This window comes from Apiospora kogelbergensis (genome assembly GCF_038363985.1).
Source record: "Apiospora kogelbergensis strain CBS 113332 chromosome Unknown utg000003l_segment0_segment0, whole genome shotgun sequence".
Lineage (NCBI taxonomy): Eukaryota > Fungi > Ascomycota > Sordariomycetes > Amphisphaeriales > Apiosporaceae > Apiospora > Apiospora kogelbergensis.
This window is the reverse complement of record NW_027117420.1, coordinates 95713-123579: the sequence shown is the minus strand read 5'-3', so window position 1 is coordinate 123579 and position 27867 is coordinate 95713. Positions and strand designations below refer to the sequence as shown.

The window sequence follows — 27867 nt, the reverse complement described above, 5'->3', positions numbered from 1 at the left end:
GGTGCGGGCTCTACCACAGACGCCTGTAACAGGCCACCTCAGGCTCAGGGGTAGTGATGGGAATCTCCATTAAACCCATCGATAGGAGGGCTCTACAAGGAGATGGAGCACTATAAGTAACGCTTGTTGTTTCATCAATAAAACGGCCGGAGCTTGAACTCCGGGTCCTCCTCCGGCGTACCCTCGACGGGCACATCCAAGAACCTCGGCTCCAGATACCACGACGGATCGCCCTGAAGCTCCTCTGTCCCATGCTCCTCCTTCTTTAGCTGCGTGACGCTCCACCCGTTGCCCAACCACTTCATACTGTTGACCCTGCTACCTTCCACACTCTCAAAGTCGAAGTCCTCCCAGCGGGGCGCACGCATGGCCTCGAGCGCATGCAGCGTGCTCCCCGGCCACAAGCCAGTGATGCGGTCTCCACTGCGGTACCATGAGTTACACGCGTCCGTGTAGACTGTGTTCTGGAAGTAAGCTCCGCAGTAAGCGGACCAGTCGGCCACGCGGTCCGGCTTGACCTCCATGCAGGCGTAGTCATCGCGCTGCAGCTTGCGCAGGCACTTGACGATATAGTCGCCCTCGGACTCGAGGATGCGAGTAAGCGAGCCGGACCCGATGGCCGAGTTGGGACCCAGCATGAAGAAGAAGTTGGGGAACCCGTCGACGGCGACCGACAAGTACGCCTCCGGGTGCGGGTCGAAGCGGTCTTTGAGCGTCTGCCCGCCGCGTCCCTGAACCAGGAAGGGCGGGGCCGAAGCCGTCTTAAAGCCCGTCGCGCACACCAGGACATCGAGGTCGACCTGTTTCCCGCCGCTGCCGTCGTTTTTGCTGCCAGCACGCAACTTTACCCCCGGGTGTTAATGGACTCGATGCCGTCCGTGACAAAGTCGACGTTGGGCTCCACCAGCGCCTCCAGGTAGCCCGGCCCGGGCGTCGTGCGCCGGCAGCCGACGGCAAAGCTCGGGATAAGGAAGTCGGCGATCTCGGGCTTGGCGGCAAGGCGCTCGCGCATGGCGGCGCGGAACAGCTCGAGGCCTTCGCGTTGCATAGCTGAGTCGCGGAAAGAGACTTCGTGTACTTTTTGCCTGGTGTTAGTCGACAAGGCACCCACTCCGGCATTTCAAGGGTAGCTACTCACTCGTGTTGCCATCATCTTCTATGACTTTCCTGAAGGCGTAGAACTTATCGGGATTGTTCGCGAATTCTTCTCTTTGCTTCTTGGAGACTGTATACCGGTTAGTGTGCAAGACGGTCGGGCGTGGGTTGGATAATCACTTACATCCTAATTGCTTTGGATCCAGACCAAGCTTTATCATTGCGGCTACTCACTTATCAGCTTCACGGCTTCTACATGTCAGGCATGATCAGGGGTATGGCTCACCATCGCCAAATGGATTCGTGATCCATGTCTTGCTCCTCACGAAACAGGACAGATGCGTGCCTTCTATCTTCTGCAGATTCGGGACAATCTGGATGGCGCTCGACCCGTTTCCGATTACCCCTATTCGCTTATTCTTGAAATCGTAACTGAAAAGGCCGTTAGCTTCTGGGTTTGAAATGAGGCTTGGAGAAATTACTTACTCTTCTTTCCAACGCGCCGAGTGCATCACCTCACCCTCGAAATCTTTCAGTCCGGGAATATCAGGCCAGGCAGGGTCGCTCAGGTTCCCCTTGGCGGCTATGACCACATCGGCATCATCATCTATAACGTTGCCGGTTGCCAAGTCTCGCACTTTCAGATACCTGCGTGGAATTGGCCGGGTCAGTCCAGGTGCGTTTGTGATAAGAGTGTCGGTATGGAAACGTACCATTTCTTGGCCTCTTCATCCCACAGGCAACTCTCCACTTCGTGCGAGAGCTTCACAAAACGCGTGACGCCGTACTTGGTAGCCATGCGCTGGAGGTAGGCGCAAATCTCTCGCTGCGGGGCGTACAGGTTGGACCAGTCTGGGTTCGGGTCGAAAGAGTATTGGTAGCTATGTGAAGGAATATCGCAGGCGCACCCTACAAGTCCACGGAGTTCCGATATCAGTACTGAAGCACTTCTCCCGTCTCGTCTCATGGGAAACATGGATCCTTTTGACATACCTGGGTACCGGTTCACGAACCAGGTGCCTCCGACTCCCTCATTCTTGTCATAGATCTTGAAATCGATATTGCGCAGACGTTGGGGTATCCGAATGCCCAGGTAAATGCCCGAGTAGCCCGCACCAATGACGCGGACCTTCATAGGCCGTTGATTTTCTATCGGGACATCTTTCAGCGTTATTGGCCGCGGTTGAGCCCTTGGTTGTTGGTTGTTGGGGAGTACTGAGCCCATCGCGGCCTTCCTCTCGCACCTGATCAAGTGATCTTGTTTACAGAATGCAGCGGGTGACGGTAGATTGGAGGTCAGGCGGGTGCCCCCTATCTACTTTATGGCGGTTAACTATCTACTGCCGGCGTTAGATTTGGCCCCTACTTTCGTACTGCAGTCCACGACGTCGCGCTATTTCCCCGCTTCCCCACGATTATGGAGGTGCTCTCCAAGGTAGCCGGTTTCGCAGGCGGGGGGCTAGCAGCAGGTCCTGCAACGGGAGCCCAGCTTGGATGTCGTTGTTAAACCTATCAACATGTCTCTTTGTCCCTGGGTGTCGTTCGCTGCATCCTGATGCGGGGGTGGTCACTTGGCTGATCCCAGCCTTCGGGGGTTCCAATCCACTTGATCGCCTCCGGGTCTTGTTTTCGGCTTGGCGGCCGCTTGTATCCCCGCCCTTGTCTCCAGTTACGCCATCAGGAGCGCGATTTCTCATCCATCAGTCATCCATTCGTTGTCAGGTCCCCGTGACCTTCATTGGCTACCTCACCAGGATATGCTATAATCACGGACCAAAACTACAGGACTTCTGGTTCTGAAATAGTGCTCGAGAAGGACAGTGACCACATGATATCATGGAAATGTTCTTTGTTACTAAGCTTACACTAAGCCATCAGTCATCATGTTGATCATGTGACTGGTGATTCTGATCATGCTGAAGTCCTGGGTAGACATGAAGAAGAAATGCATCCGCACTATGAAAATAGGATCGATGTCAAGTCGTCGCCGATATACCACAGAACACCGAGAGAATAGGTTACAAGATCGCAAATCGTCCAAGCCCAGCCTGCCCCCGTGCTTTGTTGGAGTTCTCACAGGTAGCCGTTGTTAGCGATCAGACCTGTCGTGCTTCCAACATTCTGCTTGACCTAACCACATAGTGTCAGTTATAATATCGAGCAAGGATAGATAGGTCATAGGATGGGTAAATCCATGTATTTCAATGGAAAACTACTCACCAGAGCTCCAGTAGAAGACGCCAGCTGAATAAGGCGAGCCCGCACCGCCGCAGGGGTTCTCAAGCCTTCTTTGGCCATAAGGTACGCTGCTATTCCAGCGACGTGAGGTGTAGCTATGATGATGGCGTGGCTATTAGTATACGCCCATTCTGGAGCCAGAGTTGAAAACGGGATAAATAGGTAGACAGATGAGGAAGGCCGTTGCCGGGCCCCTGAGAAGTCCCTTACCTTGACTGGTTCCATTGTTCTGTTCCGTAGGAAACGAGTTATCTGCCCCTGTTTGATTATACGAGGGTCCGAGGATATCCACTCCAGGGGCGAATATGTCCACGCCCGCACCATAGTTGGAGAAACTCGCTTTGGAGTCATTGAAGGCGCTGATGGCGCCGACGGTAATGGCGTTGGGCGCCGAGGCCGGAGAGTGGTTCGCTACGTCATCCTGTTTTTCGAGGCATTGTATTAGGTGGCTGCTTACAAAAGTTGTGAGTTAGAGCAACGGGGATACTCACATTGTCATTTCCTGCTGCTACGAACATTGCGATTCCAGAGGCCACGAGCGACTCCACCATGTCGTTGAGGGATTGGTCATATATCCAGCCAACTGACAAGTTGACGACAGACGTGGACACTCGACCGTTCGCGGAAGCATCCTGCACGTGGTCAGCTCGATATCTTGGGGCTGATGTCAAAGTCGTTGAACGGCAATGGCTTACATCATGTGTCCACTGCATGCTATCTAGGAGCGCTGAGACAGGACATCCTCGAAAGTCACAGGCTTTAACGGCCACTAGTTGTGCCTTCTTGGCCACCCCGAAGGTTTCACCAGCCAATATACCAGCGACATTGCTCCTGGATAACAAATGATTGGTCAGCCTATTGATTCCGGACTTGAGCTTGCGGTGACAGGCCGTGACACGGAGACTCACCCATGGCCGAGATTGTCCTCGGGGTCATCCTATGCAAATCGTCAGCCACTTGAACTGCTCGTATTCATGGACAGCAAGTTCTCACATTGGGGTAGTACGAGTTGTGACCGTATCGCGCGCGGCCCGTAAAGTCCGGGTGGTTGATGAAGATACCAGTGTCGATGATCTGGACGAACGGGTTAGCAGACCTGGCTCTTTGATAACGCCCAGTTCCGGGGGCAAGTCTCTCACATAAGCGGTGATCCCTTTCCCAGCAGATTCGTCGTAAACATATTGGTAATGAGGCTTGGAAGGCGGCTTTGCATGCGATATGCGGTGGAGGCCGGGTTGCGCATTCTTCTGAGTCACCTTGGCCGCAAGCGGCGCAACTCCTGTCATAGAGAATTAGTTATTACTTTGAATTGTTGTCGGTTCTAGCTTACCATCCGGCGAGATGTAGTCGACCGCAGGGTCGGCCGCGAGCTCGTGGACCGCGGCCTCGTCGCCGTAGACATGGGTGCCGAAAAAGCCCGACACGTTGAAGTATCGAGGCTCGATCCCATCAGAACCCGCCCGGGTTCGGACGTTCCTTTTTCCTGAGTAGGCTCGCCGTCTTGGCCTGGCTGGCTTTAATGGCCTTGTCTCCGACTTCGCTCCTGTATCTGATGATCCAGCTGTTTGGGACGGTCTCCCCTGCCACAGCACGGATCTTCAGAGAGGCTGGCTCTCGGGAGGGGAAAGCATCCGTACCAGAGGATGTCAGGAGAAGTACGAAGAGAAAAGCCTTGGTCAGAGACGGCATAACTGCGGATGTGGTCAATTACTGTCGAGGTTGAACTAATAGGGGATAGGTAAGATGCGCTGCAGAGGACATAAAGTCTGGTCTCTGAGGCGAGCATGACAGCGTATCCCACGGGATACATATATCCTTCACAGGCAGCTTGCTGACATGTTCTAATCCAAAGACATCGGGATGCCGGCCTGTCGGTCCGCATCGTATCGACCGCATTTTCGCTTCTTAATAAGCAGAGCGAGCGATTAGACGGCATCGTGACCCGACTCTCCGCGCCACAAGTCAAACAAGCAAGAACTGGGTGGTGGTCCATGACCTGCTTCGAGATCCCAACAGCATGGACTTGGTATAACACAGCGTAGTATTATCGTCGCCACCCCCCACGTGGTAGGTTCATGCCATCCAATGTGGACCAATAGGGATCGATACCACCCTTTTCGAGAAGCCATGAGCTTATGAAGAGCTCAGGCCAATGTGACCCTCCCCTGCTTGACATGGGCTGTTCTTTCGTGAATGTAGTCAGCCTCATGCGGGCTTGGTTTATTGTGCAGGGGTTAAGTATTCGCTTTTCCTGGTAAGATGGACCGATTAGCGTAGTGAACGAGCTTCTAGACTTGTAGGATGCATGTTCAGTCGAGATGTATATGCATGGTGTTTCTTTGGCCGTGTGTCTTGCAGGAGCGCATGCAATGTTCGATAGTCATGCATCATGCAATCTCCTGCACGAGCAAGCCTATCAAGAAAACGTTGCGGAAGTCCGGAGATAGAAGGATGCACAGTGAATTCAGTGGCTGATTCCCCGTCCATCAACCCATATCCTTATCAGTGCCACGATTGTATATCGAGGGCTGGCTGATTCCCAGGATGTGCAGTTACCGCCTGCTGCCAGTGGCTGAACTCAGCTTACGCGAGAGCCATGACAAACAGGATTGAAAACCCACGCAAGGCGTGAAAGCAGAAGAAACCAATCACCAGATGCACTTTTCTCACGTGAGCCGCCATGAACGAAGCACGCTCGTACAGGCACGCCAAAAACAACAACTCGGGTCCGACCGAAATTCGACAAACGAACCATGCACATGCATCGTAGCGACTTTTTCCAAATGAACGGATGCAGGCCTGCGCACTACGGGTTTTCCGCAGTCTCCACCTATGCCGGTTAAGTCGCATTGCATTCCGAAGCGACGCTCACCGGTTCAGGGGTCGTGATCCGTCAACACTTTCGCTGACGGGAACCCCCAACCCCAACGGAATCCTTGCCCAATCCACAACGACATCGACTAGCACCAACGTAGTGAGGCTTGGAAAAGGAATTTCTGACTGTTGTACATTAACTATGTGTTATGGTTTCTTAATGGTTGACTCATGTGTGAAGGTCGCGCTCTCATTCGCTTACATGGCTTGCAAGATAGATTATGCATCTTGCCTTCTATTTGCCGCAGAGTTCGCCGTCGAAAGGCCGAAAGACTTCTCGCTCGCACTTCTGCTATCCAGACGGACATAGTTGGATACAAAGTCTTCGCCATATTCTTCCCCAAGAGGCACCTGGGAATCTCACCGCGGCTAAGGATATTTATATTGAAGTCCGGTCTTCGTGGGCAGCCTTGCAGTCTGGGGACAGCCCTATGGCCATGATAGCCCAAGCCTCTCTCGTGTGGAACGGAAACAAGGCCGCTATAAGAGCGCGCTGGCACATGGCCTTCCCGCTTTTTGAATCGGCAGAGGGTCTTCGATGAGAAGAGCACCCTGACGTTTGATTCGGTTATCAACCTCTTTCTCATCTTCTGCGAGACGAAGGAGTTCGATCAGGCGAGTGCCAGACCGGACCTCGCCCGAAGTCTCGAGCAGGGGCACCAAGACCAAGTGAGGGTGTGCCAGTTGGAGTAGCATACGGCGCATCTCCTTGGAGCTGACCAGACCCGGGGAGGCCAAATTCACTTTGACGAATCTTCTCCGTAGGGCCGTAGAAGAAAACTGGCACCCGAACCGAGAGCTCTTGTCTGCGCGTCTCGACCTGGCCAAGCTGTTATGTTAACAGGACTGAGAAGCAGAGGCTCTCTTTCTCTTCGGTGGGCCGGCCGAACCAGTGCTCGCCGGCATGTCCAACGGTAGTGAGAAAACGCGGAGGGTATCTCGGAGGGCTGCCGAGCTCATGGTTGCTAATCAACTTGATCTAGCAACAGACCTATTACGTCATAACGTTATGTCTGGACCACACCGAGATTCTGCTGGGTCCCATCTGGTGGTCCGTTCATGGGCGTATAGGGTGGCTTGGTTCAATAACCTAAAAGGGGTTGGGCGTTTGGGGGCTGAGGGTTGCTTTGTAATATTATGGTCTACCCGGTTGGTAAGTCCGAGACATTGGAGGCTTGTTTGCAATTCAATATTTTCGCTGTTTATTTTTGAGTCGCTCTTTATGCACAACGACACGGGTATATCCTAAGCCCCCAAATTGGCTCTCTCCAGTATTAGTACACTCTCCCAATTCAGCCATGCTGTGTATTTACTCCTCGCTGAAGTCTTGAGATGTACTCATCATTCCATCTCATGGTAAGCGCCCTGTACCCTCCCGTTGCCCATTTCGTGCCGTGTTGGGTTGTTGTTGGGCAGCTCGTTCCGCTCCACCCCGCCAAGCTCCGAAGCGTTGTCTTGCGTTCCATAGGCCTGCGGCGGGCTCTTGTCGGCCTGTTCATGGTAGGCACTGTGGTAATCGGATCCGTCCAGCTGTTGAGGCGGCGGCGGCTGCTCCATCTCGGCCGGAGGCGAGGCGTTATTCCTCGCGCGTTTCTTCCGGTAGCACGCCAGTCCGAATATCCCGGCGACCAGGGCCACGCCGCACATGGCGCCGACCACAATGCCGGCGATAGCGCCGCCCGACAGGGACGGCGACGAGTTGTTGTCGGGTTCGGTAGCCCCTACCGATGTGGGCGTTTGGCTGGCGCTATCTGTCGCGGTTGACGTGGCGGACGACGTGGGCGAGACGCAAGGGGTGGTTGCGACGGTCGATGCGAAAGAGTAACCGGTCGGCAGGTTCCGGATGCCGGCAGCTGTGCAGCCCACGGCTTCCATTTTGCCCCTATAGAAGCCGTTGTTTCCCGGTTGGCAACACCACCCGCCGTCTTTCAGAGTGCCGTTTCCTCCCCATAAGGTCCAAGTCGGGTCCGGACACTGTGGAGTGGCAAATCTTGTTAGTTTCCTCATGAGTTCGTTTGACGACGGACGGTGGGCTGAGTGATTCTTACCTTGGGGGACTCTACAGAAGACTTTTGCAGTCTACGCCCTCCTTGCAACACCAACTCCCCCAAAATCTCCTTCTCCGGCGCACGTCAGGCCTTCCGGGCAGCAGCGCAGTTGTATGCCGGGACCGCAGTTGATGGGCGCGTTGAGCGGACATGTGCTCGCGGCAATTCGCAGCGACCATCCTCCCTCGTAGGTGCACACATTGGCGGACTCGACGACGTGCGCGACCGCGCCGAGCAGAAGGAGGACGGAGGGTATGCGGGGCATGGTGAAGGCGGTTGTTGTCGTGATAGTACGAGGCGGACCAGTTGCTGCGCCCACAGCAGTCGTACAATGCTGCTCTCTTCTGCTGGTCCGGAAGAGAATTGTACGACCAACAAAAAAAGAGAGAGAAAACGGGGGGTTTAGAGGCAGGAAAAGGGACCATGCCACGCGCCCATAATAAGTTGACGGCTAAAAGAAGAAAGAGGAGCGACGATGGAGTGAGGCAATGCATCCCGGCGACTCTGGCGACTGGCCCACACTCTGGGTGGACTCCGACAGGCCGCCAAATGGTTGCAAATCGTGCTATATTCAGCTTGCACGCCTGGCCGGGCTTGGCTGCATGGGTCGCTGCAATCTGCCCACGAGCTAAGACGAAGCCGTCCCGTGCCTTTCATCTCCAGGCTGATTGCCGTTCATTTGCTCACTTGCTCGTTGCTTTCTTTCTTCCGTCGCCCGCTCCAGCTCTTGCATTTGAAACGGCTCTCCAACGGCAAGGGCAAGGAATTGGGATCTGCGGCTGAGGTCCGTCGCTGACATGCAGTGTTAGTGCTTACTCTTTCTTGCGACCTCTTTTCTTGGCCAATGAGAACATCGGGTTCGAGGCCGAGAACGACCCGCCCGTATTTATAGCTCGGAATACGGCGCAGTGTGCGACACCGCCACATCCGTCACGCTTAACCGGCCGGCATAGCTTATTGAATAGTGAATGTATTAGAATATGTAGTTGTCATCCGAGTGGCAGCCATCTCCGCTCGCGTTATTATAAGATCTAGATATATTTTGTGCATAGAAAGCTTTGGCCCGAACCGTAGCGGTAGCCAGAATGAACAGACTCTCGCCAAGCCTACATCTTGGGACTGATAACAGGAGGGAGAACTCATGAACTATCCGACTCCACCGACACGCAGGGCCCCAGCTCCCGCTGCGAGCTGCCCTGGCTCGTCCGCCGGCCGTCCTCCTCGCCGGCCTTGGAGTGCACCACCTCGACGGCGACGGTCTTCTGGATGCCGTTGATGACGCCGAGGTCGGGAGGCGAGGTCGCGTTGGACTCACCGCGGCCGTGGTGCGCGTCCTCGCAGCGGCTCTCGAGCTCAAAGTGCGACCGGCACTCGGCGCCGTACGCGCCCCGCAGCCCCGTCCGGATGCCGCCCATGTAGCTCTTGTTCTTGCTCTTGCTCTTGTGTCCGCTCGACGTGCCCTTGGCGTAGCCCGCGGCGTCTTTGCCGCTCGTGCCCCGGCCGCTGCTCTGGCCGTCGGTGCCGCGCACCACCTTGCGGATCAGGTCCGCCATGGTCATCTCGATGTAGAGCTTGCAGAGGTAGGCGAAGGACTGGAAGTTGAGGTATCTGCAACGAAAGAATGAGGTCAGCTTTCCTGCCTCCAGCGGGCGATGGGTGCGAGAACCGAGAGACCTACACTGAAGCATTCGGGAGCCACATGAGACCAATGAAAATCACCTGCAGCATGTTTTGTCAGCCAAAAGTCCACGTTGGACGCACACGTGCACGCGCACACGAGTACTGGTTGGGACAACGTACATCAAGGGAGATGTTGATCACCACCAAGGCGAGGTTGCCCGACAAGAGCCTGTCGTACTTGGTGAGGCCGTTGGCAATTAGTCGGTTCTTGACCAGACGGATGAAGGCGATGTTGAGTCCCAAGTCGATGATTAGGAACAGACACTTTTCTATAGGATCCCAAACACGGTTGACTGCCGAGAGCGTCGTCCGCATTAGTTTTACCATCCTCAAAGTAGTCATGGGACGAGGAAAAGGGGGTTGGGGTGACATCTTACTGCTAATGAATGTTTCGTTGATCTGCAGTCTAGCCGGGATCCAGATGATGAAAACGCTGACGTTGATGGCAGTCATTATAGCAGCAACCCCCCATTTCAACCTGGTTATGATTAGCTGTTGGTCAAGCTTGGTGAACACATTGCTACCAGCCGGGAAATCGGCCGGCGGCTTTCAGCATCTGAGGGGTATTGGAACCTGTAAGGAGCAGACGTACTTCGTGGCATTCCATCTTACCAACATTAGCAGGGCCAGTCGGTTGATGATAATCTGAACGAGAAGTTGTGTCTGCGGTACTAGTTAGCATCGAACGTGCCTCGAATGCCTAAATGAACAGCATACCTGAGCAACCCAGACGATTACTAGATCCCGTATGTTAGTAACTATCGTGTACAACTGGTCGGGGGGTGGCGAATGTTACTTACAGATCCCAAAGAATAGCCAGAAGCTGTCAAAGACAGAGTCGTCAGTTTCGTTTCAGACAACACATTTCGTCCTACTCGTCGGAGGATCAGGGAACACCATACCTTGGCATGACCGACCCCCACAGATAGAACCAGTTGATGACACCCAGAGCTATGCTGGCGGCAAAATGTAGCCAGATCACTGTCAAAAAGAAAAGCGGTCAGCATTACGTTGCGAACATCCGCATATAGCCATGACCCTTCGAATGTTCGTGGGTGTAGGACGGGACAGTGCTGCACATACTGATGGCATAGGCAGTAATGGTCCCGTGGCGCTTCCACATCCTAGTCGTCTGCTGCATGGCCTTGGAGGCGGCAAACATGGCGCCTCCGAGCGACAACCCCAAGAAGACGGACGCCGTGTTCATCGTCGTCGGGTAAACCTGTTGGGCACAATGGACTCAGTATTTGTCGGATAAGATTGGTCTCAGACTGCGCTCGCTTGCTCGTACCGGCTGCTCCACAAACCATTCGGGCACGAGGAACCCCCGGCCGGTTTGGTTGTACTCTGCCATGTTGACGGTCGAATCGGGTCCCCAGTATTCCTCGATATGGGGAACAAGGGAAGGGGTGGTGTTCGTGTACCGTTCCGGGTTGACAAATGCCTCGATATCGTCCTGCTATAACCCGGGATTTCCAATGACAAAGTATGGCGGAAGCTGAGGTGAAAGCCGGAGGAGAGACAGATGGGGGAATAGAGTTCAGATATAGTCGTATCCCGCAGTATGCGGAAACTCTAATGTGGGTATAACGTTGTTAACATAACGCCCCATCCTCATCGTGCCTGACCTTGCCAAGCCCGTATATAGCCAATAGGGAGAGGCCCATTGAAAGGGATCTGCACGACTAGGTGGTCGAATTTTTGTTAGTGGACAACGGGAATAAGCACCCCTGATAGAAAACCATAACCAAGGATGAGAGACATGGATGGCTGGCCCCTCGCATGTAGACCTCCGCGACTTAGCATGTATACTAGCGGCACACCATCAATACCTCAGCCATAAGGCTAGAACGATAATCTAATAAGTTGTAATCTCAATCACGACGAAGTGGCATTGCTTGTATGACTCTACTCAGCCTCCCGGCTGCTGGGATAGTCTGCCAAAGATGATGCGATTCGCCGGTTTCCAATTGCCCGGCACCACGCCTCGAATAGCTCGCATAAGTAGACCGCTGTCCGCTGCATTTGCTGCATACACACGAGAAACACCCAATATGGCCACTATCTGCGGGGTCGTTCACCATCAGCAGCATGATATGTCCATCCATTACCGCGGCGCTGGGTCAGGCACGACGAAACTAACAAGGTAGTGTGCTGGTCCGTCTACCCTCATCCAGCGCCAAGCAGAATATTTCCTTCCTGCCGGGCACAGCCTAGCCAACCGGCCCGGCTGCCAGTCATCCGGTTACATTTAGCTGAGTCCCGATCGTCACGCATGACTAGGACGGGTATCTGATGGGGGATAGCCGGGTTATTGATCGACAGGTCCGGGGATATCAGGGGCAGCGCCAACGTTCTTGTGGACGTAACGTGAGTCTAGACGACATCCAATAACAATAAAGGATTCGAATACGTCAGCCTGCACTGATCAGAACAGAGCTAGGCCAGCATAATCTCTCACTGGATCCGATAACCCTTGCAGGCGTCAGTGCCGGGATTGTATACTGGCATTGAGAACAATAGAAATCCAAATTTCACATCAGTCTACTTGCATGTATGTTGGTGTCGTGGTTGACCAGTCATCAGCCCAGATAGCGGAAGCGCCTAGTAATTATAATGCGCTTGCAAGGGGCTAAGAAACAACGGCGCCATGGTTAGAGCAGCACCGCGTAAACCTTACATCCTCTGATTTTTGCTTGGTGCAACAATTGAGTCGACATTGCATACGGGCCACGAATAAGGTGCACCGTCATCAGCGCGACAACAGCATCTTCCCCTCTGCTCTCGCTCTCGCTTGTATTTCCCCGCAAGCACACCACATACCTCTTTGGTATCGCGCTCTCAATCACAGTGGGACAAAACCACCTCTACCAATATGCTGGGGACTTGCAGGTTTCCTGCCATCTCGACCTTTGCTCGACCTTTAAGCGGGCTGGTCGAGAGCCGGACACCCGAGCGTCATTGACGGACAAAAGGGGTAGCTGAACTAGCCTTTGATCTGACGCACTTGGCACGCTATTGATTCTGGGACTGGCCTTGAATCATTTGCAATTAGACAGCCTATTTTGACCTGTCCGCCACGGTATACGAAATCGAGATCCGGTGGTCCGCCATCAGCTGTATCAAGAACCGGCGCCAGTATAGCTCGCCACCGGGGATACAGTAATAGCCCGCCTTCTCGCAAGGTGGACTGCGAAGGTGGAAATTTCCCCTTTCTCGGTGCACGGGCCGGCTCTCCCTCGTATATGCCATTCACCTTCCAGCCCGACTTTAGGGCTGTAATAAGGTATAGCGGGTTGTTCAAGGGTTCCCCGCCCCAGGATCCCCCAGTCTCAGCTTGCCACTATCGACTCTCCTTCCGTTTAGATCCGCCTTGGCTACCTCTTTGATCCTATGGGCATGCGACGTTCTCGACCATTCGGTACAATGTTGCTGATCTTAAACACATACAACTATGCTTTTTGACTGCGTCTCCAAGTGGCTCTCTGCCAGACTGACTACCGGCATATTGATGCATGCAAGTTTAGCAAGTGGCAAGAAAAGATGAAGGGTTGGTTCATCACTCCGCCAAGGCCCCTTGAGGGCATACTGCTATTCCAACTCTCCTTTTTTCCACCTCGCCTCGGTATAGCTATCTGTACTATCCCTACTGGATGGGTGTATCTATTGCAACCTATCAGATGGCGATATTGATAACCATGCATACGGGAAGGTGTCTCCTGACTACTAAATTCACTATCTCTCTGTGAGAGGTTAGCCCCGTCCGGGAAGAAGACTTGAGAGGTAATAAGGCCTGGCAATACTTATCACGAATCGTACCATTCTATATGAGATGCATGAAGCCTAGCAATGACAGAGCAGAGGCTTGCTACATAGGCTCACGTTAAGGTTGTCAGTGCTGTTAGTGCAGTAGCTCCCGAACCCTTCCGCTAGTGGCATTCTGACAGTGCTGGTTTGGTATGCGAACGTCGCTCCTGCGTAAAACATCCTCAGCTCCGAGGTGACGGACTTTGGCCGAAGTATGTGGAACAAAAAATACTGAGACGTTGACTGGAACTCTAAGAAGGTTAGGTTTTGTGCTAGGTAGAAGCCATCTTCTCTCATCACTCCACCTCCAGCTTTGCATACCACGCTTATTATCCCGAGGATATACCAAAAATACAAAAACATACAACACCGAGGATTCCCAGGTCGTCACCGACCCTAGTACTAATTCGGCTCTCTGCTGCTTATATATGGGAGAGCGGACGGGATCCCTAGTATTCAGCAGGATGTGGTCGTATGTGAAAGAGCAGTGCTTTTCATTGGTTTATATCGGAAGGTTGTATCTACTGATTTCATGCTCTTTGTGTCAATGGGGTGCCCATTATTACTTTCTTCCCTTCCTGGCCAGCGGCGATGGGAGCGTAAATATGGCATATTAAAATTTAAGAAGAGGCCGGAGCGCTGTCTTGGCATTCTCTTGTCACTTATGAGAGACGACACCAAAAGACTCGGCCAGCTTTCCACCGTTGACAACAGGCGCCTGGGCGTCGAGTGCGATATAGAAGACGCGGGCGAACTCGGTTTGACTCGGATTGCTCCAGGCGTGGTTGGTGCCACGCTGCACCACAGTATCCCCCTTTTTGACTAAGTAGTGACAATGAGTCAACAATGCTGTAGTGAGAGAGCATGAATCCAGAAGACCACGGCAACGATAATAGTGAACTATAACTTACGAACCCTCTTCTCGCCCCCTTCCAGCTCCAGCAGCACCTCGCCCTCTATCACGACCCCAAAGTCAATAGTCCGCGTGCGGTGCCAGAACGGCGCGCAGCCCGGGTGAAAGTCGATGTAGCTGGCCTGAAACCCGCCGGGCGCCGTACTGAACGATGCGGGCTTATTGGTGGGCTCCAAGCCAGCCCGGTAGCCGTCGAGGTCGACGTCGCGGGCGAGGGCCGCTGGGAACGCCGTGGCGCTCCAGGCGAGGAACATGTCGCCGCCCATGGGATTCCGCTCGAAGTCGACGGCCTCCGGGATCCCCGTCTCGAAGGTGGACACTCCCTCCGAGCTGTGGGTCGTTATGTAGCGGTACACGGTGGGGAGGGTCTTCTCCGGGATGACAGGGGGTTGCTGCTGTTGGTCGGCCATTGTTGCTTTTCTTCTTTACACATGATAGACAATATGAGTTAAGGGAATTATTTAGGGCTTTTACAGAATTGGAGTTCTCTATAACCTGGGGAGAAGACTCTAGGATGATCTTTTGTATTAATTTTGGGGCGGCAAATATTGCTTTTATACAGTTGTTGCTTACTACATCTGCATTATTCTCCTACTTCTTCAACCGCATCATGATTCATTATGTGCGGAAAGTCTCCAGTCAGCTTGGCTGGGTAGAAGGACCCCGGTGGCTGTGAGCTTCCAAATGATTCTACAGCGCAACTCGCTTCCTCTCTATACCTCTTCTTCCGGTTAGCTGCTAATCAATCCCACCCGCTCCGCGGTTCTCAGCAACGTGGGTCGCCGATAGTGTCGTTGATTTGGCACAGACGGGGAAAAGAGCGGGCCTGGCCAGCTTCCAACTGATCAGTCTGATCCTTTAGCCGTGGGCTATATCCGTGTCCACGATGGGCAGGGTCCATTGCCCCTTGCATCAGTGCAACTTGAAGCTGCATCATGTGCGGAACTTACCTGCACGATGCTCGTCGTGCCGAAACCGTAGAGTCCATACCCCTCAAGCGGCGCGGACGGGTATGATAACTTGTACGTCCGGACGTGGTTCATGTGGATGATCGAGACTCACGGCGGCAAAATAGATCTGAAGCAGCGGTGGTGCCATGATGATCGTAATCGGATGGCCCCCGGCAGCAGACCTGCTCAGATGCACCTCGAGCTCCCAACCAAACGCCCACAAGATCTGTACGATATTCGTAGAAGGCGCCCATGTGGAAATGGGGTATGTTCTTAGTTTTCGCGTACTGCTGCAACGAACTACACGATCGACGTGTACGGGCCCGTCCCCAACAACGCAGCCGGCACCAGCACTTAAGTGACAGTTCTTTCGGCGCCGTTGTCAACCCTCCTCTGCGCCCTACGCGTACCACAAGATACCGACCCCGGCCATGTTCTTTCGGTCTTGGTGCGTCCGTCGTGATCAGAAAGCTACGTTAGCATAGATCAGGTTGGACGCGTAGAAGCCATCATCAAGAAAGAAAGAATGCACGCTTCTTCTCTCATTAGACAGGCATACTCGACTAGTCAAGCGCCGTTACCAGGATGAGAAGAAGCGTTATAAAGCACAGTGCTTCCGAGATTCTGATCCATACAACCCCTGGTCGGGTTTGAACAGCGTGAGTGACAGCCTCACCAAGATCCTGCGATATATCAGCTGGAGGCAAAGTAGCTTGTCGTTTGTCAGGTGTAAGGGAATATCAAGTAGAATGTACCTCAAAGTATACTTGGTGCTACGAATGAGGAGTCACCTATAGGTCAGCCATACGAGTCAAAGCAGTTATCCCAGGTTGTAATGCTCGATAGGAAAGAGGCATTTCTCCTGGAACGGTCAAACAGACCTTCGATTCTGACGTCAAAAGGCTTCCTTGGAGACGAATGTGGTTGTGGTGCCTGCCGCCTGGAACCGTTCGTCAGCCGATTGAAACGCTGTGGCTGCATGTGAATTTCGGCCACACCGCGAGGGTTACAGTGAAAAATGCATGGAACTCCCCCTTTTTGGAGGCACGTAGGATCGGCCGGCAACATTGGAAAGCGCCTCCTTTTCCCCGACGTGTGGTAGAACAACGTTTCAGCTGCGGTGGTAAAGGGTTTGCCACAAGGGGAAGCTGCTGGCAGCGTGGTATTGCAGCAGTCCAAGTCAATAATTACAACACGCGGGTTTCTCAAGCGAAAGTTGTCAATGCCCGCTCGTATGACAGACGGCCAGTATGGGCGTAGCCATGCAGCGGCCGTAGCCTAGTCAACATGGGCAGGTAAATCCGTGGCACGAAAGTGTCTATAATGCCCTTGTTTTCCCTCGTACTGTTTTTAATTTTGCTTCAGCTCCATCGGGTTGAAAAAGCAATGATGTGAAAAGCAGAAACGGTTCCGCGTCCCAAGACAAGCATTTCGCCAAGTAGATTGAATGGAATCTTCGTGGGGGTCAACTTTGTCTGCGCCAATGTCCCATGTCTACCCGTTGCGCCAATGAAAGTCGTTGCCGAACAAAGCAACGCAACGGGCAAAGGGGGCAAGGGGGTAGGGGGTGGTCGGGCATTCTGGAACTCGCGGCAAATTGCTCTCCAAGACAGCCAAGTCGTCGGGTCTTGGAATGGCAGCCCCAAGCAAGATAAGAAGACGTAAATGAGCATGCTAATGAGAAACAGCCGGGAAAAGATAGAAATCAACTCAATCCACAGAACGAGTGATGTCTTGAGTTTCTGAAATAGTCGGTGATGTCGTCCGTTGTCAAAGATAGCACTAGAAACAGGCCAGCCTCGAGGCGGCAGCCATTGGCCCGGTTAGCACGGAAATCGGAGCGCCATTGTGTATCGCGTGTGTAGATTCAACCATTCATGCGGGAAGTAGGTGTTACAAGTTGTTCACTAGCAGCGCCATGGATTCCCACCACGGGAAGAGAGAAACAAAGAAACCTGCGGTCAGCCACGCCATCAGCAGGCGGTAGCAGCCAGAAGCGCCGCTAGCTAGGTCAGCCCTTGGGCCTCAGCTAGTCTTATCTTTCTCGATCTCTTTGCCCCAGCCGGTGGCCACGATTAGAGCCGAGGTGGGCGGGAGCTTGCTGTTAGCCGTCGGAGTCGGGGCTGATACTGATACAGGCTGATGGCATCTTCGCTTTCGGGAGTCTTCCCGACAAAGTTCAAGAGGCGCGCGTACGGGGGTCGGATACCCGAACGCTGCGAGGGAGCCTTGGGAGCTTCCTCTCCCGTCAACCGTCCGATCTTGCTGACTACGTGGGTGTCAAGAAAGTTCAATGGCGAGGGCAGCTAGGGAAGCAACAGGGTGGTGGTCGAGTAAGGATGGTCTGATTGATGCGATGCGACGAACGCATTCTGGAACGCACTCTCTACCCTCTCGCCCAGAACTCGCCCTGTCCCTTATCAAGGCCAGGGTGCGACTTCCCAGGGTTCTGGAACCATAGCACATGTCCCCCACTCTCATTGGCCCCATTGATTTTCTTATCTCTGGGCGTGGAGCTTGGCAACTACGACGCTAGCACTGTCCAGGTCCCTCCTTCTCAGTAACAAGTCCACGATCGGGACGTTTCTAATTGGGGAAACGGGGTATGCGATGCGATGTGCAACTACGCACATCTGGACGACAGCAGGACCAGAGACGACATGATCGCAGTCTCCCTTCGAGCAATGCGGGGTTAATATGAGTTTTGGCCAGGCAGGTGCCACGAACGCAATACAACAAGGTACAAATACTCTGGTCCCGAAGAAACAGAGATTCTCAGCCAAAGCCCACGCAGCTGAAAATTGCAAGGCTGATTCTCTCTGCAGTACTCTCTGATCCCTTCCACCAGAGTCTGTGTGCAACGACACCTGCCACCAGAAAAGAGAGTGTCTCCCCTAACGACTGGGAGAAATTACAGAGTCTATTATGCTGTCCGCCCCCTTACCTTCGCGACGTAAGTTGACGACGTTGTCTGTTCGCAGAGCTGATTGGCTTTTTGGAGATGGGCCAGCCATGCCTGTAGTTCCCCGTAGCATCCCTGTGGGTGCAACCAGACCCCGTCTAGCGCAGAAGGACCCCTGCCAGCGCTTTAATGACCGCCCGGGACGACGCCTTCTGGACGCCTTACAACCCAAACAGTCTCTCCGACACTGCAGCTGCGGTAGGATTTAGAAGTAGAAGTAAAGTGACTGATCAATTTGGAGCCCTTGGGTTCTGCTTGGGATCATGCAGCTACCAATTCCGCCTGTTTACAGGCCTTTTCTCGAACGATTTGTCCGTTTCGGCAAAGCGGACTGGAGGTCTTGGCCGTCTTTGGATCATACCACTTTGCTGAAGTCTTTTGCTTTTTTCCCGCCATGATTTGATCCCTCCGGCATGCCAGGTTCCAATGGCTGCTGACTTGGTTTCTGCCTCGTCTCGGCGTTGCTCGCCTCTTTCGTCTGGTCTTATCTCTTGCTCGCCGAGCAGGAGGAGGAAGCAGGAGGGGCGTGTCCCCACATGGCCAAGGGCGCGCGGATGCTGGCGGCCAATTCCATGATTAGCGAAGATGGCAACCGTTGGTTATCAGTCATCCGTCGACTTATTCAGCTATCTGCATTACATAGGACGATGAGTTATCTTTTTTGGAAGCCAAGGTGCAAGCTGAGTAGCCACTGAATCAGGGCCATCAGGTCCTAGGGGGGTAGCCTCTTTCTGCAGCTACCCATCAAATCTACTCGGGCATATCGAGTGCAACACACTCTCTCACCACTCACCACTCACCACCACTCACACCCCAAGAGTAGGCCCAGCCCAGCCCAGCCCAGCCCGCCCGCTTACGGGAAGTACCTGTACCCTGCATCGTCAATGTCTCAATAAGATTCGGGTTATTTAGCCTGTGCCACTCCCCCGGGCAGGCCTCGGTTTGGAACGCCCTGCTTTACTTTTCTTTCCTCTTTCCCGTGTGCAAATCCTGGATCCATTTTGGTTCTGTTTGGAAACCCCAAGTGTGTCTCTTATTCCCTTTAAACACGGTGCGACGCGTGTGACGAGATCTTTGTTCTTGTATAGCCGCAACACAAACCACCATCGCATCTCGACTCGCCTTCGGAACACGCTATCATGTCGTCCAACGGTACCGTCGTGTACGACGGAACCATCCCCACGGGTGGTGACTCTATGACCGAGGACTTGAACCGATTCTATGGAGTAAGACAACTCACTCATCGCCAACCGAAGCTTTTACTGATGGCGGTTACAGAGTGGTGATATCGCTTGGATCTTGACTTCTTCGGCTCTCGTGCTGCTCATGATCCCCGGTGTCGGTTTCTTCTATTCGGGTCTGGCCCGCCGCAAGTCGGCCCTCTCCCTCATCTTCCTATCGATGCTGTCCATCGCTGTCGTCAGCTTCCAATGGTTTTTCTGGGGATACAGTTTGGCTTTCTCCCACACCAGCACCAACCCCTTCATCGGTGATCTCTCCAACTTTGGCTTGAAGGAGGTTCTCGGTGCCCCTTCCGTTGGCAGCACCAAGATGCCCGACCTATTATTTTGCCTGTATCAAGGGATGTTCGCGGCTATCACGTAAGTGCAGTGACGAGATTCATGTGACGATGTATAACAAAGACGCTAACCACACGTCTAATCAGGCCCGCTCTCGCCATTGGTGCTGCCGTCGACCGAGCTCGTATGCTCCCTATCATCGTTTTTATCTTTGTCTGGGCCACTATCGTATACGACCCCATCGCCTACTGGACTTGGAACCCTAATGGCTGGTCCTTCGTCATGGGTGGTTTGGACTTTGCTGGAGGTACCCCGGTCCACATCTCCTCCGGTGCTGCCGCTCTGGCCTACTCCCTGATGCTCGGCAAGCGCACCGGCTACTCCAACTCCAACGGCCTGCCTTACCGACCCCACAACGTAACTCACGTCATCCTCGGCACCGTGTTCCTCTGGGTCGGCTGGTTCGGCTTCAACGGCGGCTCTGCCTTGGCCGGCAACATGCGCGCTGTCATGGCTTGCCTCGTTACCCACATTGCCGCGTCTTGTGCCGCCATTACTTGGTGCCTTCTCGATTACCGTCTGGAGAAGAAGTTTTCCGTGGTGGGCTTCTGCTCCGGTGCTATCGCCGGGCTTGTTGCCATCACCCCTGGTTCCGGTTTCGTGACTCCTTGGGCTGCCGTCATCTTCGGTGTTGTTGGTGGCGCCGCCTGCAACTTTGCCACCAAGATCAAGTTCCTGGTCGGTGTTGACGATGCCCTCGATATCTTCGCTGAGCATGGTGTCGGCGGTATTGTTGGCAACCTTCTGACTGGCCTGTTCGCTGCGTGAGTTCACCTATTCTGACAAATTAAGTCTCTTAACCGCTTTGCTGACCATATGACAATCATATAGCAACTATATTGCAGCTTTGGACGGCTCCACTCAGATTGAAGGTGGATGGATCAACCAGCACTACGTCCAGTTAGGCTATCAGCTGGCTGACTCTGTCGCCGGATTCTCTTACTCCTTTGTCCTCACCTGTATCATCTTATTCTTGATGAACTTAGTGCCCGGCCTCAGCTTGCGCGTCAGCCCAGCTGAGGAGGAGCTCGGTCTCGACGACGGCCAGCTCGGCGAGTTTGCCTACGACTACGTCGAGCTCCGCCGCCACACCACTGATACTATTGCTCAGGACATCAGCATCGGTCACAGCCCGTCCACCAGTACCCCAAAGGGGATTCATGAGGTTGAGAAGGGCCCTGTCACGTTCCATTAGAATCGGGCACTTCCACATACGAAAGCAATATTTGTGAGGGAGGGATTAAATGAGTAGCAATGCCACTTGCAAAGTGTGTTAATAACAGTACATATGGGAACGATGGATCTAGTGTGGACGGAGACAAGTAACCTGTATGGTTGTAAATAATTTGTCATGGCTTTCCTGCTGTGTTGGTTGTCATGCAGACAAGTCAAAAATATACCCCTTTGAGCGCTCTATAGTCTATATTAATGAACCCGCGTATGCAAGCGCTGGCATGCATAGCCACAGCTCGTCCCTCTTGCACGTTGGTTGCCATATCGTGGTCGGCTGAAGCTTTTGGGAGATCGACTACCTTCGTCCTCTTGCAAATCAACATCAAGAGGGTCTTTCTCTATTGCTGGTAGCATCTTCGAAGATCCATGGCTGCTTGGTTAACAATGGGAATGGGCCAAATCCTTTGTCGCCTAAGCGAACAAATACGTCAAACAAAATCAGCAGCGGATTTAATTGAGCTGCAAGTCATGGCGCGCCATAGCAACAATATGTCTTTATCGACAAAGAAAGGATGTCTCTCTAACAAATAGAACAATGGGCTTGTTCAGCCATAAAAGTCAGCAATGTCCGTCCCATGAGTTGCAAACGGCAGCACTAAGGAAAAGCCAAGGTCTACATTTTCCAACCTTGTGCACGCCGTTTATGACCTCGGTTCTTTTCTTATTTCTTGTTGCTGCGAGGCAGTAGGCTTCGAGGCCTGGGTCTCGTCGGGAAGACAGAGGAGATGCAGGGGCTGTCTGCCATGGTTATCCCAAGCCTTTCACCAGGGGAGAACCTCGATATGATGCAGGACATGCATATCGAAGGCGGGTCACTAGCCGACTACTATCTCGAAGCTTACAATATGACCGCACAGATTCATGATGACGATGTGTCTGGGACGGAACAATACCATTCTTTCTTTGGGCGTGCTAACAACGACATCAACAGTGGTGTCTCGGACGCGGCTGAAGAGGACTCGGCGGCTTCGTCTTCGTCATCACACAGCTCCTGCACCGAGTGGTTCAAAACGGTAAGTCTGAGTTCAATTTGGGAAGTGTCGCCGCCCTCCCAAGATGACGACGACGACGACAACGATGACGACGAGTTATTCGGTCCCGATCCAGCAATGCAGCTAATACCGGTGGACTACTCGAAAGATCGTGAGAATCACAGGAAACGGGCCGCCGGCCACACCAACCCGACCAACTCGACCAACCCGTGGGTCTTCGCGGAGTACAGCAAGCAGCAGTGTCTCTTACCCAACACCGAATCGTTATCAAATGAGTCAGATGCCAGAGTCGAGGCGTACCGAGGGCTATTGGGAAAAGAACCGCCGCCACCACCACGAGCCCCAATTACGCCGCCGGAATTCCAGTATTATCAGTACCATGCTCCTCCAAGATTGATAAACGGGAGGTGGTGGCGTCCCCCACCAACATGGCACCTGGTAACACCGAGACCATCGCGGCGGGAGCCACCCAAGGAAACGACACCAGAAACGCCCAGCGATGATTCGATATGGGCCAAGATCCCGTGCGAGTGTTGGCACTGCGTGGCACATGCGTACCAGGAGGTAAAGACGTTCAAGCCTCTCTTTGACTGGCGAAAGAGATATGTCGGGGAGGTACATGGATTTTCCCTACCCAGATAGCTTTAGAAAAACATCTATATAGTTGAACTCGCCTACTAAGGTAGTTGGTGCTTATCTTGTGGGCCAGCTAGTTGATGTCGAGTGAACATGTGAGTGAATGATCGACCTGGATAGCTCACCCCGTATAATTATACGAAGCCTGCAGGCATGTAAGCGGTGCGCCCTTCCGGCGGGGGAGCCGGCCCATCAGACCTCAGAATAATAGAAAAACAGGATAAATACCATGACCAGCTTGAGTTTTGTGACATCCATACCCCCAGAGACATTATCACACAAGAGGGGACACAGGTGATCATAGCTGCAATCGCATAATAGCTGGGTATACCCAAACACAGTCCCCCTTGATACGATGCCCCCCCTTGCCACCGCCCGTTGCTGACACGCACGGCGTCGAGCTGCCACCTCGCTACCGCATCTGTTTGTTGACAGAAGAGTACACCGACTGGATCAAAGCCCTCTACAGCGATGGGTTTCTGCTCCGATGCACGCCCTGGGTGGCTTTCAGTCGCGCCGTACCCCCAGGTTCATCACGACGGCGGCTCGCCCTGCGCGCCTTCACGGAGCTCGACGCGTTCCACCGATACCTCGTGACCAGCGGTCTGAGCTACGCCATCTTCGACACCGAGTACATGTTCGAGCGGCCCGGGTCCGCCGCGGCGGGCGGTCATCTGTACTGGGAGGATGACGGCCTGGCTACTATCGGAGAGGAGGTAGAGGACGAAGACGCGGAAGTCAAGCGCATGATAGATGGAATGGACTTTCCACTTGTCTGCCACGCCCTGTCGTACGACGGGTTCGCGCCGCCGCCCGCCGAGGTCCAGGAGGCGGTCGCCGAGTTCTACCCGCTACGGGGGCCGGTCTTCACATACATCAGCCAACATCTGGACACGCGGCCAGCAGACCACCCGGACCGGCAGGCGCCGACGGAGCCCAACCAGGTCCTCATGCGCCACGGGTGCATCACCAAGCGCGGGTACGAGGGGCGCGGCCTCATGACGGCGCTGAACCGGTTCGTGGCGCTCGAGGCGCGGGCGCGCGAGTTCCGTGGGCTGAGCGTGGGCACCAACTCGCCCACCGTCATGCGCAGCTACTTTTTCGACAACGAGGACGAAGGCGAGAAACGGCGAAACCCGATGGCCGCGGCGGGGATGCGCAGTTTCGTCTTCGCCCACGTCGAGGACTTGTGCAAGTATAGTCTGAAGGACATCGGCGTCGAGGCGGAGGACGGCAAAGAGGGAGCGGAGGTCTACCCACTACGGGGCCACAATCTCCAACGGCAGGTCTGGCTGATCTGGTGTGATCTGGCACCGCCGGCACTACTGCTTTTGTAACAGTAGTTGCAGTACAGTAGTACGGCAGTTTCGTGTTGACCGAGCTTTCCAGTGGCACAAGATGCAGGTGAAGGGTCCATGTGCACTTCTCGAACCAACACGGCGGGCGACACATGCGGCTTTCCGTGGCTCGCCTGAGGAAACAAGCCTCTCTTAGGCAGGGGCGAACACCCACCAGATGTGCTTTCCATGACTCACCGTGACCTTTCTCTGACCCTTCTCTGCCCCTCCCACTTGAGCAAGTTGGCCCAACCAACTCATCACCCACGTTGCCATCGAGTCAACCCACCAAAATGGTCGTGGCTTGTCCCCAGCGAATACTGGCATGGAAGCCCGAGTCAGACGAGGCTCTGGAGTACTTCTGTTCCATTGACTGGTGCCGTGATATCCTTGTCACGCCCGGGCTCGACCTGTTCAAGTGCGACTACGTGCACCGCAAGCATCTCGGCTGGGACCCTGTCGTCAGCGGCATCCTCGCCCGCCGCGATGTCGCCGGCGTTCGCCACTTCCTGAGCTCCATCGTGCGTCCGGGCGTCCTCCCACCGCTCAACCAGTCGAGAAACATGAGTTCCCATCACCCTTCTCCCGGCAATCCCTTCCCCCAACACATCAACTTCTACACAATCGGCGCCGACCTTGCTGGCATTCCAAACACGGCCCACGGCGGCATCATCGCGCTGCTCATCGACAGCGTCTTCGCACAGCTGGGTTTCTTGCACTCGAACCTGCAAAAACAGTTCTACTCGAGCTTCACCAACGTTCGCTTCCTGCGGCCCCTCATCTTACCGAAGTCACCTGCCGTGGCCTTGAGGAAAACCACCATGTTCGGCAGCGAGAGCAACACTAGTGACGCAAAGCCTTCCTCCTCAGATACGAGGCACCTTGGCGGGGTGGCTACCGTGATTGTGCGTGCCCAGATCGACAGCATCAAAACGAAGGAGGGAGACGACAAGATGCACGTATTCGCGCAGGTCGAGACGGGCGGCGGCATGGTATGCGCTGTTGGAGAGGGCTTGATTGTGGAGAAGATATGGAAAAGTAGACTCTAAAGGTGACTACAGCCTGAATCACTGGGTTGTATGCCATAAATGTATGTTCGTTACATCAACCTCTTCCATGCGCAAAAACTGGGGTCTCATAAAAGTCCGCCCGATCGTTGTATTCCCGGAATTTTGTGCATTCTCCTGGCGTAGGATATTTAGAACTCTCGTGTCAGGTTTCCCAAGTGGACGGAAAATTCTCTTGCGAGGGAATATCGCTTCGAGATTGCCTCGTTATGATTAATGTGTCGCTTATTACTACCGTTTGTGTCAGGCCTTAGATGGCTGCTAGCTTATCCAATTTTAAGGTTGAAAGGCACCTTGAGTACTACTAACGAGCTGATGGAGTCATGACCGGCGTCGATGTCTCACGCAAGGTATAGTGTGTAGTTACCTATCTATTCATCTGTCTAAAAATAGCACAGTAGTTCTTCTTTGTTGCCTTATATTCCTATGAGAACGCGCATAAGGCCCCTAGAAAATGTCAGCTACCCTTATTCGAGATTTGGGGACGTCAAAATAGGGACAATTTGTCCGGCACTGTGCCGCAAGTATTCGTCCGGTATTCTATATACGACTATAATTAAAACCTATTCGTTCTCGCTTTGCAACATGTCTTTTTCAACAAAGCCGTACCAGTACAAGAAGTCAACCACTCGGTCTTCAACACCGAAATCCAACGTCTTTAACAAGTTGCTCTTGGCCCAAATAGTGTCTTCTTTCTTTGCCGTTCTCACCCCCTCTTTTCCAGCCGTATCCTGTTTTCTACTGTTGGCATCAGTCCAGATCTTGGCTCTCTCCAACACCTTCCGCGCCACCCATCGCTCCAGCACCACAAAGAACCCGAGGACAGCAAGGTATAGCTGCGGGGCCAAAGTGACACCGCCGTCATGCATGGAGAGTATGGCGCTTAGAAAAATGGAGAAAGTGTAAATATCGCTATAGCGCCTGCCCATGGGTCCGATGCTGCCGAGGCGTTTTAACGTCCAGACCAGTAGGCGTGGGTAGATGAAGGACACGTTGATCATGACACTGGCGCGATAGAGCCGTTCGGGGCTATGCCATGTGGCCGAGACTTGTAGTATCTCGAGGAACTGGGGAAAAGGTGAAGGAGATAAGGGCAAGGAGTCTGAGCAGGAATGCGACAGAAAGAATGAACCCGCTGTAAGTAGGAACCGCATGAGCGCCTGGGCGTGGTACACTGGGCGCAGGATCGACTTGTGGCCGGCCCATGAGCGGTCTCGGGCCAACACCAATGAGGTGTGACATTGGATGAGCATCAAAACTAGATCCAAAAGGTCCGCAGTGGGGAGCATGACCCTATGGTTCCCCTGGTTATGAGTGGCGTCGGTGTTGTTGAGTACATCTTGCTTATTATAGGTCAATAAGGGCCCTGCTGTGGTGATGTTGTAGACGTCCATCAATTTGTTGTTTCTGGTGTTGCTATAAGGCAGATAATATTCGTAATAGTAGCGCCGGACATAGTATCGGGCCACCTCCAAGATGCTGATAAAGATGTGCAGGAGTAGCGTGGCGTTTTGCCGCTGGTGTAGAGCTTTCCAGCATCGCTTAATGGTTTTGTTAATCTGATGCCGAAACACCACAGTGCCAATGGTGACCACGGCAAATAGTTCGAGATGGATCATTATGATCACAAAGGATTAAAATGATGCGATGCGGTCAACGCTGAGTATATTTGAAGGGGGGTATAGGCCTGGGGGCGTTTCTTGACTCCCGTCTCTATGGGTAAAGAGAAAAACGTATCGGGCTAATCCAAGGAGTTGGTACGGTAGGTTTCTAAGCGGCTGCTGTACAGAAAGATGATCAGAATGGATCAAGGAACAATAAAAGGGGAAGTAGTGGCGTCCTCGAGCATCGTGCAGAAGTTGCCGGTACATCAAGACTTGGCTTGCGCAGGGAGGGGAAAGGCGATTGCCGCTGAAATGCTCGGCCCGAGAGGAATGCGACAAGACAACATTTCCTCCATAGACATATAGAACATTATGCGGAGAGTAGAAAGGGGGTAAGTCTTACTGTTACTGGGGGCTGGATAATGCTGATGAGGCTGTATCGAATTCTGGTTCTCCCTCGGCTATCAGTCTAGGTGAGTCGCGCCATCCAAGTATAGAATAAAACAAACTAACCGGAGATATACGATAAGCACATACCTGCTTAAATGTACGGCACTGATTGCTGGGTGGTTAACGAGGTCGGTTGTGCTACCCAACATACATCGCGATCTCCTTGATCTGGCCCAACGTCGAATTTACCACCAATGAACTCCCCCTGGATCTGCACAGCCAACGGTAAATTCCAAAAGCAGTAGGCCAAGTAAAGCATAAAAACGCTGTGAATTCAAACGCCATTGGTCCAGAGAGGCCACTAGAGAGCCGGGTAGAGAGTCCCGTATACAGATACGCTGGCTTTACTGACAGGCGCTCCAACCACCCTTGCCCCCTACAGTAGCAAGAGTAGTTCCCGT

The 27867-nt window shown here is 53.6% G+C and overlaps 9 protein-coding genes across 9 annotated transcripts; 3 read left to right on the top strand and 6 right to left on the bottom strand.

Annotated features, from left to right (window-relative positions):
* Positions 1-134: 134 nt before the first annotated feature.
* Positions 135-2320, bottom strand: PG998_004706 (uncharacterized protein; the record flags this gene model as incomplete). The annotated part of the gene is made up of 8 exons (XM_066871524.1): positions 135-813; positions 849-1077; positions 1139-1225; positions 1280-1321; positions 1382-1527; positions 1582-1743; positions 1809-2004; positions 2089-2320. 8 exons carry the CDS (start codon positions 2318-2320, stop codon positions 135-137), a joined length of 1773 nt encoding a protein of 590 aa, XP_066731621.1.
* An 848-nt stretch (positions 2321-3168) lies between these two features.
* PG998_004705 (putative alkaline protease (oryzin)) lies at positions 3169-5119 on the bottom strand (the record flags this gene model as incomplete). Its single annotated transcript, XM_066871523.1, has 10 exons — positions 3169-3225; positions 3316-3464; positions 3544-3744; positions 3791-3965; positions 4029-4164; positions 4242-4270; positions 4327-4407; positions 4473-4612; positions 4664-4809; positions 4971-5119. 10 exons carry the CDS (start codon positions 5117-5119, stop codon positions 3169-3171), a joined length of 1263 nt encoding a protein of 420 aa, XP_066731620.1.
* Positions 5120-7548: 2429 nt separating this feature from the next.
* Positions 7549-8520, bottom strand: PG998_004704 (uncharacterized protein; the record flags this gene model as incomplete). Its single annotated transcript, XM_066871522.1, has 2 exons — positions 7549-8181; positions 8311-8520. 2 exons carry the CDS (start codon positions 8518-8520, stop codon positions 7549-7551), a joined length of 843 nt encoding a protein of 280 aa, XP_066731619.1.
* An 874-nt stretch (positions 8521-9394) lies between these two features.
* PG998_004703 (uncharacterized protein) lies at positions 9395-11289 on the bottom strand (the record flags this gene model as incomplete). Its single annotated transcript, XM_066871521.1, has 9 exons — positions 9395-9863; positions 9934-9974; positions 10056-10413; positions 10528-10598; positions 10653-10672; positions 10736-10758; positions 10838-10891; positions 10946-11157; positions 11227-11289. The coding sequence occupies 9 exons, from the start codon at positions 11287-11289 to the stop codon at positions 9395-9397; spliced, it is 1311 nt and encodes a 436-aa protein (XP_066731618.1).
* Positions 11290-14400: 3111 nt separating this feature from the next.
* PG998_004702 (uncharacterized protein) lies at positions 14401-15065 on the bottom strand (the record flags this gene model as incomplete). Its single annotated transcript, XM_066871520.1, has 2 exons — positions 14401-14564; positions 14654-15065. 2 exons carry the CDS (start codon positions 15063-15065, stop codon positions 14401-14403), a joined length of 576 nt encoding a protein of 191 aa, XP_066731617.1.
* A 4641-nt stretch (positions 15066-19706) lies between these two features.
* PG998_004701 (ammonium transporter) lies at positions 19707-21342 on the top strand (the record flags this gene model as incomplete). The annotated part of the gene is made up of 4 exons (XM_066871519.1): positions 19707-19793; positions 19846-20168; positions 20234-20911; positions 20979-21342. 4 exons carry the CDS (start codon positions 19707-19709, stop codon positions 21340-21342), a joined length of 1452 nt encoding a protein of 483 aa, XP_066731616.1.
* An 820-nt stretch (positions 21343-22162) lies between these two features.
* Positions 22163-24345, top strand: PG998_004700 (uncharacterized protein; the record flags this gene model as incomplete). The annotated part of the gene is made up of 2 exons (XM_066871518.1): positions 22163-22393; positions 23350-24345. 2 exons carry the CDS (start codon positions 22163-22165, stop codon positions 24343-24345), a joined length of 1227 nt encoding a protein of 408 aa, XP_066731615.1.
* Positions 24346-24638: 293 nt separating this feature from the next.
* PG998_004699 (uncharacterized protein) lies at positions 24639-25394 on the top strand (the record flags this gene model as incomplete). The annotated part of the gene is made up of 1 exon (XM_066871517.1): positions 24639-25394. One exon carries the CDS (start codon positions 24639-24641, stop codon positions 25392-25394), a length of 756 nt encoding a protein of 251 aa, XP_066731614.1.
* Positions 25395-25975: 581 nt separating this feature from the next.
* Positions 25976-27031, bottom strand: PG998_004698 (uncharacterized protein; the record flags this gene model as incomplete). Its single annotated transcript, XM_066871516.1, has 1 exon — positions 25976-27031. One exon carries the CDS (start codon positions 27029-27031, stop codon positions 25976-25978), a length of 1056 nt encoding a protein of 351 aa, XP_066731613.1.
* Positions 27032-27867: the final 836 nt, after the last annotated feature.